This window comes from Physeter macrocephalus, chromosome 16 (assembly GCF_002837175.3).
Source record: "Physeter macrocephalus isolate SW-GA chromosome 16, ASM283717v5, whole genome shotgun sequence".
Taxonomy (NCBI): Eukaryota; Metazoa; Chordata; class Mammalia; order Artiodactyla; family Physeteridae; genus Physeter; species Physeter macrocephalus.
In genome coordinates, this window is record NC_041229.1 from 65,347,067 (window position 1) to 65,361,833 (window position 14,767).

The 14,767-nt window shown below is 41.5% G+C and overlaps 1 protein-coding gene and 1 non-coding gene across 2 annotated transcripts; both read right to left on the reverse strand.

Moving 5' to 3' along the window:
• Positions 1–2,712: 2,712 nt before the first annotated feature.
• Positions 2,713–14,549, reverse strand: EIF4G2 (eukaryotic translation initiation factor 4 gamma 2). The gene is made up of 22 exons (XM_028501531.2): positions 14,324–14,549; positions 12,887–13,013; positions 12,482–12,547; positions 11,686–11,826; positions 11,024–11,126; positions 10,182–10,313; positions 10,026–10,092; positions 9,793–9,944; positions 8,964–9,074; positions 8,691–8,774; positions 8,511–8,609; positions 8,100–8,241; positions 7,850–8,010; positions 7,396–7,509; positions 6,675–6,800; positions 6,413–6,517; positions 6,109–6,324; positions 5,765–6,023; positions 5,232–5,436; positions 4,863–5,074; positions 4,658–4,779; positions 2,713–3,543 (listed from the first exon to the last, which is right to left on the reverse strand). The coding sequence occupies exons 8-22, from the start codon at positions 9,874–9,876 to the stop codon at positions 3,478–3,480; spliced, it is 2,106 nt and encodes a 701-aa protein (XP_028357332.1). The 5' UTR covers positions 9,877–9,944; positions 10,026–10,092; positions 10,182–10,313; positions 11,024–11,126; positions 11,686–11,826; positions 12,482–12,547; positions 12,887–13,013; positions 14,324–14,549; the 3' UTR covers positions 2,713–3,477.
• LOC112063698 (small nucleolar RNA SNORD97) lies at positions 7,201–7,343 on the reverse strand. The gene has a single exon (XR_002891137.1). It is a non-coding gene; the product is annotated as a small nucleolar RNA SNORD97 (small nucleolar RNA).
• Positions 14,550–14,767: the final 218 nt, after the last annotated feature.

Genomic DNA, 14,767 nt, shown 5'->3' on the forward strand with positions numbered 1-14,767 from the left:
TCTTTCCATTCCTCCTTTCTTCTATGTCCAGATCCTGCCATGTAGGATCATTTGTTAATTTGCGATTTGGTTCAATACTTGAGTGCTTATGCATGCTAGGCACCAAGTTCTGGGGATCCAGCAGTGAACAAGACAGTCAAAAATGTCATGCTCCTCACATTCTGGAGGGAGTCAACTGCAAATACACAGCACGTCACATAACAATGGTAGACGTTATGAAGAGATGGAAAAGAGATGATGTGCTCAGCATTACATTTAAAATATGGTAGACTGGTGTGGCCCTTACTAATGAAAGTGGTATTTGAGCCAAGACTTGACAGGGGAAGAGAGCCAGTCATCCAGTTTTCCAGCGGGCAGCAGGAACAGAAAACCTCCAGTGCTTGTCATGTCCCAGGAACTTCAAAGGAGGCCAGGGTGGTGGGAACAGAATGAGCAAGAGCCAGTGGCAAGAAACGACCCGAGAAACAGGGTGCTGGTAGAGGCAGGGAGGAGGGGAGACTAGATCAGACCTAGGGCTGTGTAGATCGATTTTAAGTATTTCCACTTAAAAATCTAGGTTGAAAGTCGTTTTGGTGGATTTTGTCCTAAGCAAGTTTTGTTTCGAAGGATTCCTCTTCCTCTGGCTGCTGTGTTGCAGACTAAAAGGAGAGCAAGGGTAAAGCAGAGAATCCAGTTAAGGGTGGTGTGGTATCTAGGGGAGAAATGAGAGCCACAGTTGAAGAGGTGAGTTGTCCAATTGCTAATATTTTGAAGGAAGAATTAACAAGATTTGATAACTGGACATTGGGTTTGACATCAGGCATTTGCCATTAAGAAGGAACAGAGTGAGGAAGAAGGAAAACTAAGAGGTGTCCTGAAAAGAAGTGAAGTCTCAAGGAGTGATTTACTATCAAATACTGCCTACAAGATGATCAAAACCTACTGGATTAACAGGCAGCACTGGAGTTACTGGTGATCTTAAGTTTTGGTGTAGGAGTGAAGTGCAGCCTGTTTGGGGGATGGGGGGGAAGAGCTGGCAAAATGAAGGCAACCTTGTTTTGCTGTATTTAAAGGAAAACCAACGTTGGGGGAAGATGTGGAAATCTTTTTTTTTTTTAATTTATTTTAGTTTTGGCTGTGTTGGGTCTTCGTTTCTGTGCGAGGGCTTTCTCCAGCTGCGGCAAGCGGGGGCCTCTGTCGCGGCCTCTCGTTGCAGAGCACGGGCTCCAGACGCACAGGCTCAGTAGTTGTGGCGCACAGGCTTAGGTCCTCCGCAGCATGTGGGATCTTCCCAGACCAGGGCTTGAACCCGTGTCCCCTGCATTGGCAGGCAGATTCTCAACCACTGTGCCACCAGGGAAGCCCGAAGATGTGGAATCTTATCTTTAAGATACATCATCACTGTAGACTTAGTGTGCCGATACTAAAAGCATTATGTCCTTCATACAAGGCACATGCCCAGTACATCCAAATACTGTCGTTCCATAGTACGGTAGGTTGTAAAACACCCTGTTCAGTGTTTTTTCAACAAGATGGGAGTGGGGAGGTGTTGCTTTTTAAGGGGCATCTGAGTTGTTCTTGAAGCACTGGTTGGGGGGACATAGGTCTGACTTCTGACAAGCCGCCACACCACGTCGAACTCTGGGACTTCCTTTGGCCCAATTCTCTAGCTGAACTGGGAGAATTCTGGCTGTAAACTGAAGCCAAGGCCCACCTCTCTAACAAAAGAGGCCACATTTGCTGGGTTAAAAATCAGTTTCCCCCTTGGGGAGGGTTGCGCAGAGCACCAGGAATGCCATTTATTTCTACAGCCTAGTAAAGTCAGATTCCTGATATTCTATCTAAAGTCAATTTACACAAGTCTCCACTTAGCTTTAATTTCAAGGTATTTACAATAACCACCAAAAGCTCTGAACCTGTTAGAACTTCAATGAAGAGGTCTGCTAGGGCACAGGGAGAGCTAGCATGTGACGCCAAGAGGACACAATACTGCTTTTACCCACCACCCCTCTCAGAGAATAAGCAGGTGCAACACTGAAGACAAAGGTTCTATCAGATTTAGCAGTATGGTGTATTACTGTCTGCCTAGAGGATTCCCCCAGACCAAGTACAGGTTGCTCTTAGAAGCTAAGACAAGCACAACCAGGACTCCAGCAACACTTTTCAAGATCCCCTACCCAAGCCAAAGCCTGCCTAGGATTGTCACATTCCTAGGGCTGGTTAAGAAGGGGCTGGGGATTTGAGCAAATATTTATTAAGTGGTTTCTGAAAATACATTTTAAACCTCCATGCAGGGCTTCAGCTGGATTAAGGAGCCAGTTTTACTGGGCTACTCTGGGGTTTCAAGGGGGAACCTTCCTTCAAACAAACAATTACTGAGAATGATGATTGTTACACTTGTCTTGACCATGAGGGTGATGAACCTCTCAGTTCACACATAGATTCAGTATGGTGACGAAAGATAAATGTCACCAAGTTTGTTGTTATGCATTAGCAACGTCCCTCTGAATTCATAAGCCCTATGATTCTCAGTACTGCCCGATTACAGGAATTGTATATTGGTTACTTCCAGTAACATGACCTAATGAGGAATAACCACCTTGAATTTTCTGTCTAATCAGAAAATTGTGAATTTCTGATTATGAATTAAAAGTTCCTAAGACAGACCTATCTCAAAACAAAACCTATCAATTCTTCACAAATTTGTAGGTGCTACTTAAAGTCACACAACTATATCAAGTATCACAATGTTTATTGATAGATACAAGTATATAAAATCAGGGCATGAACATGACTTGATAAATTAAGTAGACTTAATTTCAATACTATAATAAGAGGGACCAATTCAAATTCTCACCATTTGTTTCACACCCACAAAGACCACTTCAAGGGCATTTACGATCTCTCAAAACTGATCAGTTTTGTGCAAGTAAACCATGTTTCTTTTAAAAAGACTTGTGCACTTGCCCAGGCTCAAGGATATTAAAATCTAGCACATAAAGCCCATTACTAGAGGTAGAAATACAGGCAATATACTATTACGGCAACAACCATCAATTACAGTTAAGAATTTTTCTGTAACAACCAAATGGATAATCAAATATTGCAACAACTCAAGTATTACTGAGCAAAGTGCATTTCTACAGTATTCAGTGTTGCTATTCAGTTTTCTAACTTAAAACAGCCTATGATAACTGGCAGCAAAGAAGGTCCTTGCAATAGACTGCCTCTGCTTGAGAACTTATGATGTAATTATTGCATGCTGCTAATATACTATCTAAACATTAAAGATACTCCTAAAATATTTGATGGTAGACTATGATTAAGACATTACACTACAAAAAAACCTTATGCAGAAGGAAATCCTAACTGACGTGCTTCTGCTTTAAATATTGTGAAAACATTACAGCGGAATGAATTTTCGCAGTGGTTAGGTCAAATGCAGTTACATCATAGCAACAGTATGTTTTGCACAATTTAAGGCTTTGGCTGGTTCTTTTAGTCAGCTTCTTCCTCTGATTCTTCTTCTTCAGCAGTTTCTAGCCAGGTTAGCCACTGATTCACCTGTAAATTTGTAATTTAACGAAATAAGTAGTACTTACAGAAAACAGAATGGCAGAATTTTTTATTCCAGATCAAACAAACAACCTACCTAAGGACAAAAGGGAAACAAGAGGGAGGGGATATGGGGATATACATATACATACAGCTGATTCACTCTGTTATACAGCAGAAACTAACACAACACAGTAAAGCAATTGTACTCCAATAAAGATGTTTTAAAAAATGGCTTATTATTTGGATTTGGGATTACAAGCTGTTTAGGAACCGTCAACTTGGGTGTCATTCTTTGACACCACTCCCATTACACTTCAGGACTGTTTTAATATGGGACAGTGGCTCCTCCCAAACTTAAATACATTAGCAATGCGGGGTGTGTGTGTGGGGGGGGGGAAGGCACACAGGACAACAAAGAAGATTCTGAGAAGTAGATCTCCAGCCCCACCCCAGAACTGTAGATCAGATTCCCCAAGGACAAGACTATGGACAAATGTTGTGAGGGTAATCCTCATGAAGCTAGTTCCTGAACCTTAGGAATAAAGATACTATAGACCAGCATTTCTCAAAGCCTGGCCCCTGGAAAAGTAATATGAGAATCACCTGGGTTGTGTAACACACACAGGCCTACTAAATCAGAATGTCTAGGATCAGACCTGGAACTTCCTTTTAAATTACTTTCCAGATGATTAACGTATGCTGTGGAATCCCCTGACATACAAATTCTTCCCCACGGCTAGAATTCTACTCCACTAAATAAGATCAGTAAGATAAAAAATCATGGTATGAGAAATCAGAAACAATCTCATGTTTACTGACATTTAAAAAAATGTCTCAATCCAATCATGTACAATCACCCTATCTTTGTAAGTAGCTTTACTTCTAAAAAATGTCAGCCACCTCTAATCTAACAGCTTAGACACTACTAGGATTGAAGCCTTTTATTTCATAGCTTTACTTCATTTTGCTAACTGCCTACTTTACCACAGCTTTTAACAGTGAAGAATGACATGTATGTACAAATTACCAGGGCTATTTTGCTTGTATTTCAACTTTAAAAGGCTCATTATAAAACAATACCAACTGGAAAAAGCACACCAAATTTCTCTTCATGATTTACCTGGAACAAAGCCTTGCCTTTCCCTGGAAACTCTTGGGTTATATCTTCTTTCCAAGCCAAGAAAGCTTCTTCTTCAATAATCTCCATGTCATAGAAGTGAACAAAAAAGCGGAGTAACATGCCTAAGACAAAATGTAACCCCATTATTTAGTGTGCTGTTTAAGAACTGCCCCTCACTCATCATTCTTCTGATATTGGTCCTCACCTTTCGGGAAGTTGCTATTGTAGCAGTGCACCTGAAGAGCATAGAGGGCACTGACTTGTAGATCAACGTGATCATGAAGGAATTTCTGCATTACTGGCTTGAAGGAAAGAAGCAGCTGTTTTTCCTGCTCTAACTGTTCTTTGGAAGGAGCAGAGGAAGAATCTGGTTCATCACTGGGTGGGTTTACTTCACTAGAAATGTACTGTAAGAAGCTGCACAGAAAGAGGTCTTGTTAGAACCTCAAGAGTGAATTTTCTAGCTCAAGAAACAGACAATTCTTAGTCCCTTGCCTTGTAGACTTTTTTCTAGGAAACAAAACACAGATTAACTCTCTACTAAATGTAGAAAACCACAACTCTGTTATCTTACCTAGTCATTAAGATGTTCACAAATCCTTTATCTACATGAAGTTTGGGAGAGATGTTATCTTTAATCCACTTATATATGGTTTGAGGAGATGGATCCAACTTTATTTGCTTTAACAGTTCCTTCTCCAATTTGAGGAGTGGGAATAAGAAACTCAGTCCCTTTCCTTCCAAGATCTCCAACATGCGGTCCTTATTCTGATCAATTTCTGAAGAGAGAAAGCCATTCCCATCAGGTAGTTCATTTTACCTACGTTGGTCTAGAAAACTGTTCTACAAATGATTTTCCAAATGCACAAGATTCATGTAAAATAATAAGGAACTAACCTAGCAAAGGAAACTCAGTATTTGGACCAAATGAAAATAGTTAAATCATAATAACCTCTTCTTTTTATAAAGATGAAATCTATCTGTGGGAATGCTTATTGTTATCTGGACAGGATAATCACACTGACCTATATAAATTCACTCAGGGTACTAAGGAATCCCCAGATTTAGTATTAAAAATAAACAAAAAAATCCCCAAAATTCTCTTACCTGGGAGCATTTTCTGCATATTGACCTTGCTTTGTTGGAAAAGCTCTGTTAACCATTCTCGATCTTGTAATTTAGCTAATTGTTGAAGACAAAGTAAGAAGAGAGGAAAATGGGTGCCACTTTCCAGTGGTTGAGCTAGTTCTGAAATGCTCACCAGCTCCGAAATGATAGCACGAGCTGCAAACTGTGCTAAATATGATTTCACCAAGGGGATGTCAACCTCCAGTTTGGGGCACTGGTCCAATACATTCAGGAAAGCCTTAGAAGGAATATATAACAGTCAGTTTTATTAGTTTCCAAATTTGAAAGGCAAGAGTTCTTATGGAATCTGGAAAGTATTCTACCTGCATGAAGTTGTCACTTGTGGCTATCCCTTCCTGTTTGAGTAAACTGATCAAAGAACTTGCTTTTTCTTTATCTTCATCACTTCTGTCTAGTGACAGGATGATTACTTTGCTTAACATCTCGGGGAGAAAGTGTTTAGGAGCCCTCATCTCTCTTACACCATTGACAGCTTCATTTGCATTTCCACTATTCAGATATTCGGTTACAACAGTTTCCTGAAACGAACAAAGTCCAAATATCTTTAGAGTTTTCCTATCTCAAATACACTCCATGAACCAGACTATGGGATTATCTGAGACTTACGGTTAATTTAAGCAGTTCCTCCTTTGATGGTGGTGGCTTTTTACTGGTCTTGGCAGGCTTTTCCTGAATAAGTGGTGGATTAGTTTTGAGACCAAGCTGAGGTGTCTAAAAAACAGCAAAACGGTGGATATGAATGTTTAATATTTTTTTATTATTAAAAAGGCACTTATGAAGTTCAGAGAGAAGACATTAAAAAGCAGCCTTCAGACATCTTCAGAAAGTACTGGAATGACAGAATACACTGTCATGCTACGGTCCATACCTGTCCCAGAGGTGGTGTTTGAGTGCGTGGTGGTTGTGCACTAGGAGGAATCATAGTTATCTGGGGCTGAAGCTTTGGCACTTGATTTTTATTCATTAGGAAAGACTGAGCAGGCCTCAGGCTAATCTAGAATTGCAAACAAATCAGAACAGATATCCAAGTTAACAAGCAGTTAGCTAACATATTAAATGCAACACTCCAACATCCTAAAGTTAATTCAGCATACACAAACACGACAGAATCTATGGCAGAAATTTAAGTATCTTAAATAGCTAAACAGGTTACTCCATGTTATTAGGTTTAATTTCTGGCAAGAAAACTAAAGATCTGATGCACACAAAAGTAAAATACTGTTATAAATCTTATACCAGAATTCTCCAAGGATTAGCATCACTAAAATATTAAAAACCAGAAAATTTAATTAAGAGTTTAGAAAACATTTTACTTTAAGTCATTCTATTTGCAGGGAAGTCACAATAAAAATCTCAACCATTTTCCTTGCTCTAACTGAAGACTTTTAAGAGATTTGCCCTCATATCTCATAATCTTCGCTCATAGGACGCTGGACATCCAAAGAAAGAAAAAGTAGTACAGAAAAGAGAGAAAGAAGGTAAAGAATTCCAGCATTAAGTCCTCTTAATAACGCGTCTTTTTATAATCATCGGGCAATAGATTTCTGAATTGACAAACTATGGTATATAAGTAACATAGGCAAATGTACCTCATCTGCATTAAGCTGTCCTTTCTTAGAAAACCGAGGTGGCATATCCTTCGACTGTCCTTGCAGCTGGGATAAGAGTCCCTGACTCTGGTTATGGTAGAGCTGGCTTAGCCCCTATTTCAGAAAGAGAGAAAGAAAGTCTAGATAAAAAGGGGTCCACAAATTATGGTAATCAAGTACCAAAGGGATGAGGCCAAGCCATAGGAAAGCTTATCTGAATTTGCCCGGAGAAAGTAAAAAGTGAAACAGGAAGAATAAATATCTAACCTAACTTAACATAAAGCGATGTGACTTTACTAATCTTAAGGATAAGCATTTTACCCAGTTTGAAATAACTGTCACACATACAAATTTGGTTTAGAAAAACACATTGTTTTTAGGTTTTCTAAACCTGAAATATCTGTCCTTTTAAAAAAGCAAATCTATTCACATACATCCTTAAATGTTTTCTTACCTGGCTTTTCATAAACTTGCCTCCCATCTCCCCAAACTGCGATTGTGTGGGAGGCATGATGTGTCCCCCATGGCCATTGAAGAGTTGATTTGAACGATGACGCCCCATGGTGGGTGAAAATCTATCCTGGATAACTCCTGGACCAGTACCAATTCCGCTACCTTAAAATATAGACATGAAGAACTCTTTACTATCAAAATGTTAAACTCAGTTTTTAATGTAACCAAACCACTATTTTGTTCAAAATCACCTGGCATTTGTCCAAACATATCAGCAAGTCCTCCAAGTGGGTCCCTATCCATTTTCATCCTGGGTGGCATGAACGGTCCCTCCAGAAAGAAGTCACTTCTCATCCCTTGAGCCATAGGAGCAGGAATAAACACTCCTAGATCCTTCAGAAATAAAGTGAATAAACACTTATTTCTGAACACTGTTTTACATAAAACTAAACTTCTTATATTGGGAAAACTAGAAATACTTCCCCGGACTATTAAGAGTGCTATTTATATAATTTCTATAAACAACTTCTCTCAAAGGGCATACAAGACACCATAAACATTAAGCTCTACTGGTAAGATGAGACAGTCTCAAAAAGTTTAAGGTTGTCTTCGTGCTATTATAAACTTAAAACCCACTTGATTAAAAACAAAGCAAAACTTACTTTTACTGCATCTTGACGGATTTGATTGATCGTCTTTGGTCCATTGTCAAGAAAAGCCTTGCGAGGAACCCAATGGTGTTCTCTCAACTCTACGGTATCCTTTAATATAAAAAGTTTTAATAAGTATTATTTTAATATTCCTAAACAGAAAGTCAGCATACCTAAAGACAACAGTTTTACCTGCAGCAGGAAACGAATCCTCGCCGGCAATTCCTTACTTAACATCAAGGAGCACATTCGGGCAAAGTACTGATCCATTAAGGACTGAAAGAAAAAAAAAAAAAAAATACACTTTCAGAAGAAAACGCTAAAGGCAAATGAATACTATTTAAGCCTCCTAAGTATTATCAAGGTTAATGACTAATGGCAATCCTCTATATCACAAAAATACATTGTTTGATTTGAATAAATATCAAGACAAGCTTACACTGTTTCTGTCAGCAACACACATACCTTGGCTCGTTCATGGTCTAACCTAGGTCCCACTGTCCTCATTATCTGACAGAGGCACTCCAAATCCTCTCCCATATCTTTGAGTTGGACTCTCTTCTTTTTTTCCAAAAGCTACCAAATGAAACAAATGTCACATGTTTATAAATCCTTCTTGGGGGGCTTCCTTGTGGTGCAGTGGTTAAGAATCCGCCTGCCAATGCAGGGGACACGGGTTCGAGCCCTGGTCCGGGTAGATCCCACATGCCGTGGAGCAACTAAGCCCGTGCGCCACAACTACCGAGCCTGCGTGCTAGAACCCGAAAGCCACAACTACTGAAGCCCAAGTGCCTAGAGCCTGTGATCTGCAACAAGAGAAGCCACCGCGATGAAAAGCCCGCGCACCTCAATTAAGAGTAGCCCCTGCTCACCGCAACTAGAGAAAGCCCGCACACAGCAACAAAGACCCGACACAGCCAAAAATAAAATAAGTTAAAAAATAAAAATAAATCTTTCTTGGTTTAGATGTAGCACTTTCCCTTAAGTTTGCATTGACTCATAGTTCCTACAGTTCCTAGTATAGAACTCATTATCTGGTTTCTGTTGAAGACATCCCTCCAAACTGAGCAACTTACACATAGGTAGGCAATCAGTTCTACCCCTACCTTGCACAACACACTGCATATTTCCATATTTACAACATTTAAATAACAATTTTGCTGGCAATCTAAAATATTTAACTAGCCTACCAACACTCTCACATGGCAAAGTTATAAATTATAATTGACCCATTTCCCCCAAATAATGATGTACCCAGTGATTAATGTAAGCTTCCATTCCCACTCATACTTACTGTTTTGATGCACTTATGAAGGATAGATTCATGAATAAGATCAAGCTTTCCAAGTTCTCCAATGAATTTGATGTTCCCCAACATCTTGATCTTAGCAATGGCTCTCTGTTCCTCCTCCTCGGGGAGGAGGGGATTTTCACGCTTATCATAGACTGAAATAAGTAAGAATAAAGTCAACATGCAGAATTAAGTTGAACATATACAGTACTACATAGTATCAAACAAATTCTCACCATCAACATTTCTGGTTCGGTTTTCAAATTCATCTTGTAATTTGGAAATTAGGAGGCGTCTGAATGTCTATTGGAAACAAAAGACACTTTTGTCAGGGCTTGCTAATGAAACCTTTCAAATCAACTTTAAATAAGCAAGCAAACACTACCACTTACTGTGCTTTGCTTCTGTCCTGGCTGACCCTCTGCTGCTGGGCCATCAAAGTTTGGTGCATCTTCTGCCAATCGCAGACATAGCTGAGCATACAGTGAGCTATACTTTGGCTCTTCTAGGGCTTTGTCCACAATCTAAAATAAATGACTTTTTAAAACTAAATATGACAACTTTTGAAAAAAACCTTTCTTTATAACTTAATACTTCCTTGTAGTCTTAAGAATCTTGAATCTCACAAATTTCTGAAATTCTGTATGCCTCATCCATAACCTGGAAATAAGAACATCTCTTTTGTAAGGCTTAGTGTGTACACTGAATCAGGTGAGGCATGTAAAGTGCTTTAGCACACAGCCTGGAAAAATATAAGCACTTAAATTTTGTAAGCTATTGCGGCGTACCAAAGAAGTCTAATTACACAGATCTCATACTAGCAAAACCCTCCCCCCTCAGGAGTTGAATTATCTTGGAAAAACTATAAACAGATGCTGGAATCACATCAACTATCATAAAACTCATTTCCAAAACCAAAATATGGCGTTTTTCACATAAGGAAAAGCAAAGCAAAAACCCCCTTAATAGCCTAATAACCCAATTAACCCTGCAACACAACACATACAATTTAAAATGACCTCTTAAGTCTGATACCATTAAAAGTTAGTGATTTTCTTAAAAAAAAAAAAAAAAAAAAAAAAAAAACCACCAGTTTTCAGATACATACATCTAATGTGTAACTCACACCTCAGTTTTAAGCAATAATGCAAATGTAAAACACACACACACACCCACACCCACCCTGGGTTAAATCTTTTCCTCTCCCTTTTGGTTAAGCCAACATTTAACTTACCAGCAGTATGACCCCTTTAAGGATGAGTTTAGACTCTACACCCACATTGAGGAGCTCAAGGCATAGCTTGTCAAACTTCTCAGGAGTAAGCTTATTTAGTATGCTAGGAAAAGAGGATTCAGACTAGGTATCAGCCAACACACAAGGAATTATTTAGTTGAAAAATCACCTTTAAATTATGTTTATTTTTTCCCCATCACTTTCCCCTTTAATATCAAGACATATTCTTCTTAACCCATCTAACCAAAATTGAAATAAACCTGTTATTTAAAATATATCTACCTAATTGGGGGGTCCCCAGCTGTTGGACAAGAAACTCACATCCTCAAAACCTAGATCCAGAGCCTTCTTAATATCAAGGCTAGATCCAGGAGCTAAAACCGCTATGTTCTGTGCATCACTGGGTACACAGCAGGCATAGGAAATGTCAGCACAATGGGCTTGTGCATTTTAACCCAATGACTGAAAGCAACTAACTATGAGCCCCAAAACACTGATGTGCCAATTTTCAGCTTAAAACTGTCAACACTGGCATTCATTAAAATAGACTTAGGGCATGAACATTGCCTTCTAAGTAATATAGCATACACACAAAAGAAACACAGTTAATCCATTCCTTCCCTCTTTTTATTTAAAGGACAAAACAGCCCCAATAAACTTACCCTCTTACTTTCCTGAAGATTGCATCATGTCGTTCTTTTTCATTTGCGGAGTTGTTTGCTGCGGAGTTGTCATCTCGTCTAGTGCTTCGTGCAGGAATCCATTTCTGAGCGTTTTGCCCTGGGGTTTTCCCCAGGAACTCGCTAGTAAAAAATTAAGAAAATGAAGATTAAGACAACTTGAAACATAGCATCCACTCACATATCAAATGTCTTACAGATCAGAAATCCTTCTAAACAGAAAAAAGTTTAGGTTTTTCTCAACTTCCCTTACAACTAAGCAACTCACAATCAGTGGTTCTCAAACAATACTGTATATCAGAATCACCTGAAGGGCTTGTAAAAAGATTCCTAGGCCCACTCCAGCTTCTGCTTTAGTGGGTCTGGGGTAAGGCCCAATAATTTGTATTTCTAAGCTCCCAGGTGATGCCAGTGTTGCTGGTCCAGGAGCCATACCACAAGAACCAACATCTTCTAATGTCTCATGACGATGTTATACGCATACAGGTTTACTACCACAATTTAGTACAGACAATAATGGCTGGCTTCAGAAACAACATCAGTGAAAATAATCCAAAGTGTAACAGGATAAAATAGCAGTTGAGAACGTCAACTCATATTAGATGGTTTGGCTAAAAAATAATTAAGAATTGATATTCTAAATTTAGGATATGTAACAGAAATCATACCCATTAAGATAGGATTCCTGATGCCTTATTAACTATGCTGTAATGCATTAGAAACACCATTAACCTAAATCTGTTATTTACAGAAGTCATTCTTTTCACGGTTACTATACCTGTTGCCAGCAGTCTTGGGATAGTGCTGAGGTGCACCCCTACTTCCTCCTCCGCCCGAAGAAGCACTATTTAACAGAAAAACTTTTTTTTAAAAAAAAAAGTATGCCCCAAGTATATTTCACTCAAAATAGATAAAGGATCTCTTTAATTATTCTGCATTTCAGTAAGTACACCACAGATGAAGACTGAACTTAGGCCCAATGAAAACCCAAATAATTAATTACATTTATTCTTCAGATAGCAAATAGAAAACAATGACAATTTTAGGGCTTAAAAAAAGATGTACACGGCACATTATAAATTAAACCTGCAGCACAACTAAATCAGAATTACTTGGTGTGGTTATTCCTTTGGTTTTGTGATTAGTCTTGTCACAGTAATTGCCAAAATAAATCTACACATACCTGAAACGAGAAGCACCCCCTTCTGCAATCGCACTCTCCACTTTGGCGGCTTGACAACGAAGAATCTTCAAAAGAATAATATTAATGGATGGGGTGGGGAGGGAAGGGGATGGGAGAAATGAAAAACCTAGAATGAGAAAGAGTACCAAAATTAGACACTGCTATCATACAAATCTGTAAACCCGCTTCAATTACAATTTATTTCAGAGCCTGACAGTGCAGTTGATTGACCTTACACTGCATTGCAGATCTCATAAGACTAAAATAGAATGTACTCGAAACACAAATGGACAATAAAATTTTATTTTGTTTACCACCCGGAAATTCTCGTGTTCAAGGACGCAAGGAAGTGCCTACATAGAAATGTAAGCACCTCTCATTGCTAAGAACCAATCCTTAAGAAAGCCACATTCTACCTCCTTTACAGCTAAGCACTGAAATCAGTAATAGACAATCTAACTCTTAACAAGACGGGCACGTCCTGGGAAAACAGTTGTAAGTTTTTACTGCCTCAACAACGAACTACACTGGATAAGGGGTAACTAAAGACGACTTTCCCCACTGTTCACTCTTAACTGGGCGCACAGGGCCCATCAGAAGACCGGGGCCACAACATGGCAGCAGGAACCTCCGCCCCATTTTTTCCTTTCCTGGGAACAAAAGAGCAGTGGATTCCTCCCACCCAGGCCCGAGTTAGGAAGTGCTTCCGACAGCCTCTCGCGAAGCAGCCGCGGGCAAGCCTCGGTGAGGAGTGGAGGCCGCCCCCGCGGCCCGGCTCTTTGTTCTCAGGCAGGAAGGCGGCCTCCTTCCCACCCGCCGCCTCCAGCGGCCCCCTCCCACCCATAAATCCCCGAGGGACTGACAGACGCCTCGCTGCTCCCTCCCCATCCGACAAAAACTCAAAAACCCTCGCTTCCCTCCCCTCTCCCGTCGCAGGCGGGGCTCGCCAGGCAGGCCCTTCGCTCCTCCACCAAGGGCAGCCCGGCCGCTCCCCGCCGGCCCTGGGCCCCATACATTTCCTCCCCGCCGGGAGGCCGGGCTCCGGGACTCCTCCGCCTCGGCTGGTCCCACGCCAACGGCCGGGCCCTCCCCGCCGGCCCGCGTCCCTCCCCCAGCTCGCACCGCCCCACCACGCTCTCCCCGTCGGAGCACACCCGCGCCCGGGATCCGGCTCCGCGGGGGACGGCCGCCGACAGCCACAAAGACGTCCGGGGGCCGCCAGGTTCCTTCTACTCCGTCAGCAACGGGAAGGAAGAACAAAGGGGAAGAATTTTCAGGTGCCCAAAGCGCGAAGGAAACGCTAGAAAGGGGTCGCCCCTCCCGGCTCCGCCTGCGGCCGCCATTTTGTACCGCTCGAGAAGAAGCGGGCAGGGGCGGCGGCCATTTTAGAGCGCTTCACTCGGCGGCGGCGGCGGCGGCGGCGGCGGCTCCACTCACCTTCACCGAGAACTCAGCAGCTGCCACTGCAGCTGCCTCCTCAGGATCCGGTCGTCGGGGACGGGGAAGGGAGGGGGAGGGGAACGGAAAACAAAAAAGGGGGAGGGAAGGGGGAGGAAGGAGTTGGGACTGGCTTGAAACTCTCAGCTCAAAAGAGTCGCTGCTGCAACCACAACCCGGTTCTCGCCGCCACCTCCATAGAGCTCCGACTTGCTGCTGGCGCTGAGGCGTGTCTGAAGCCGAACTTATCACTCTAGGGCAGCCGAACCCACCAGAGCCGCCCCGAATGGCTCCTTTGCCACCCAATCAGCGGCTAGGCTTCTGTCTTCCGCCAATCAGCGCGGGGCGGCGGGGAGGAGCCACAGGGCCAAGCTTGGTTGCGGCGCAGCCCCTCCGCAGTGCGCAAAGCCATATTCGCGAAGGCTCTGAGGCCAAGCCAGTGGC

Bases quoted from the DNA above. Each gene is read 5' to 3' on its own strand.
- EIF4G2 (XM_028501531.2), bottom strand. From the start codon at position 9,876: ATGTTGGGGAACATCAAATTCATTGGAGAACTTGGAAAGCTTGATCTT. The intron at 9,075-9,792 runs GTAAGTATGAGT...TTCATTTGGTAG, and splicing joins TTCATAAGTGCATCAAAACA to CTTTTGGAAAAAAAGAAGAG. The intron at 7,510-7,849 runs GTAAGAAAACAT...TTTCTGAAATAG, and splicing joins GCAAGTTTATGAAAAGCCAG to GGGCTAAGCCAGCTCTACCA.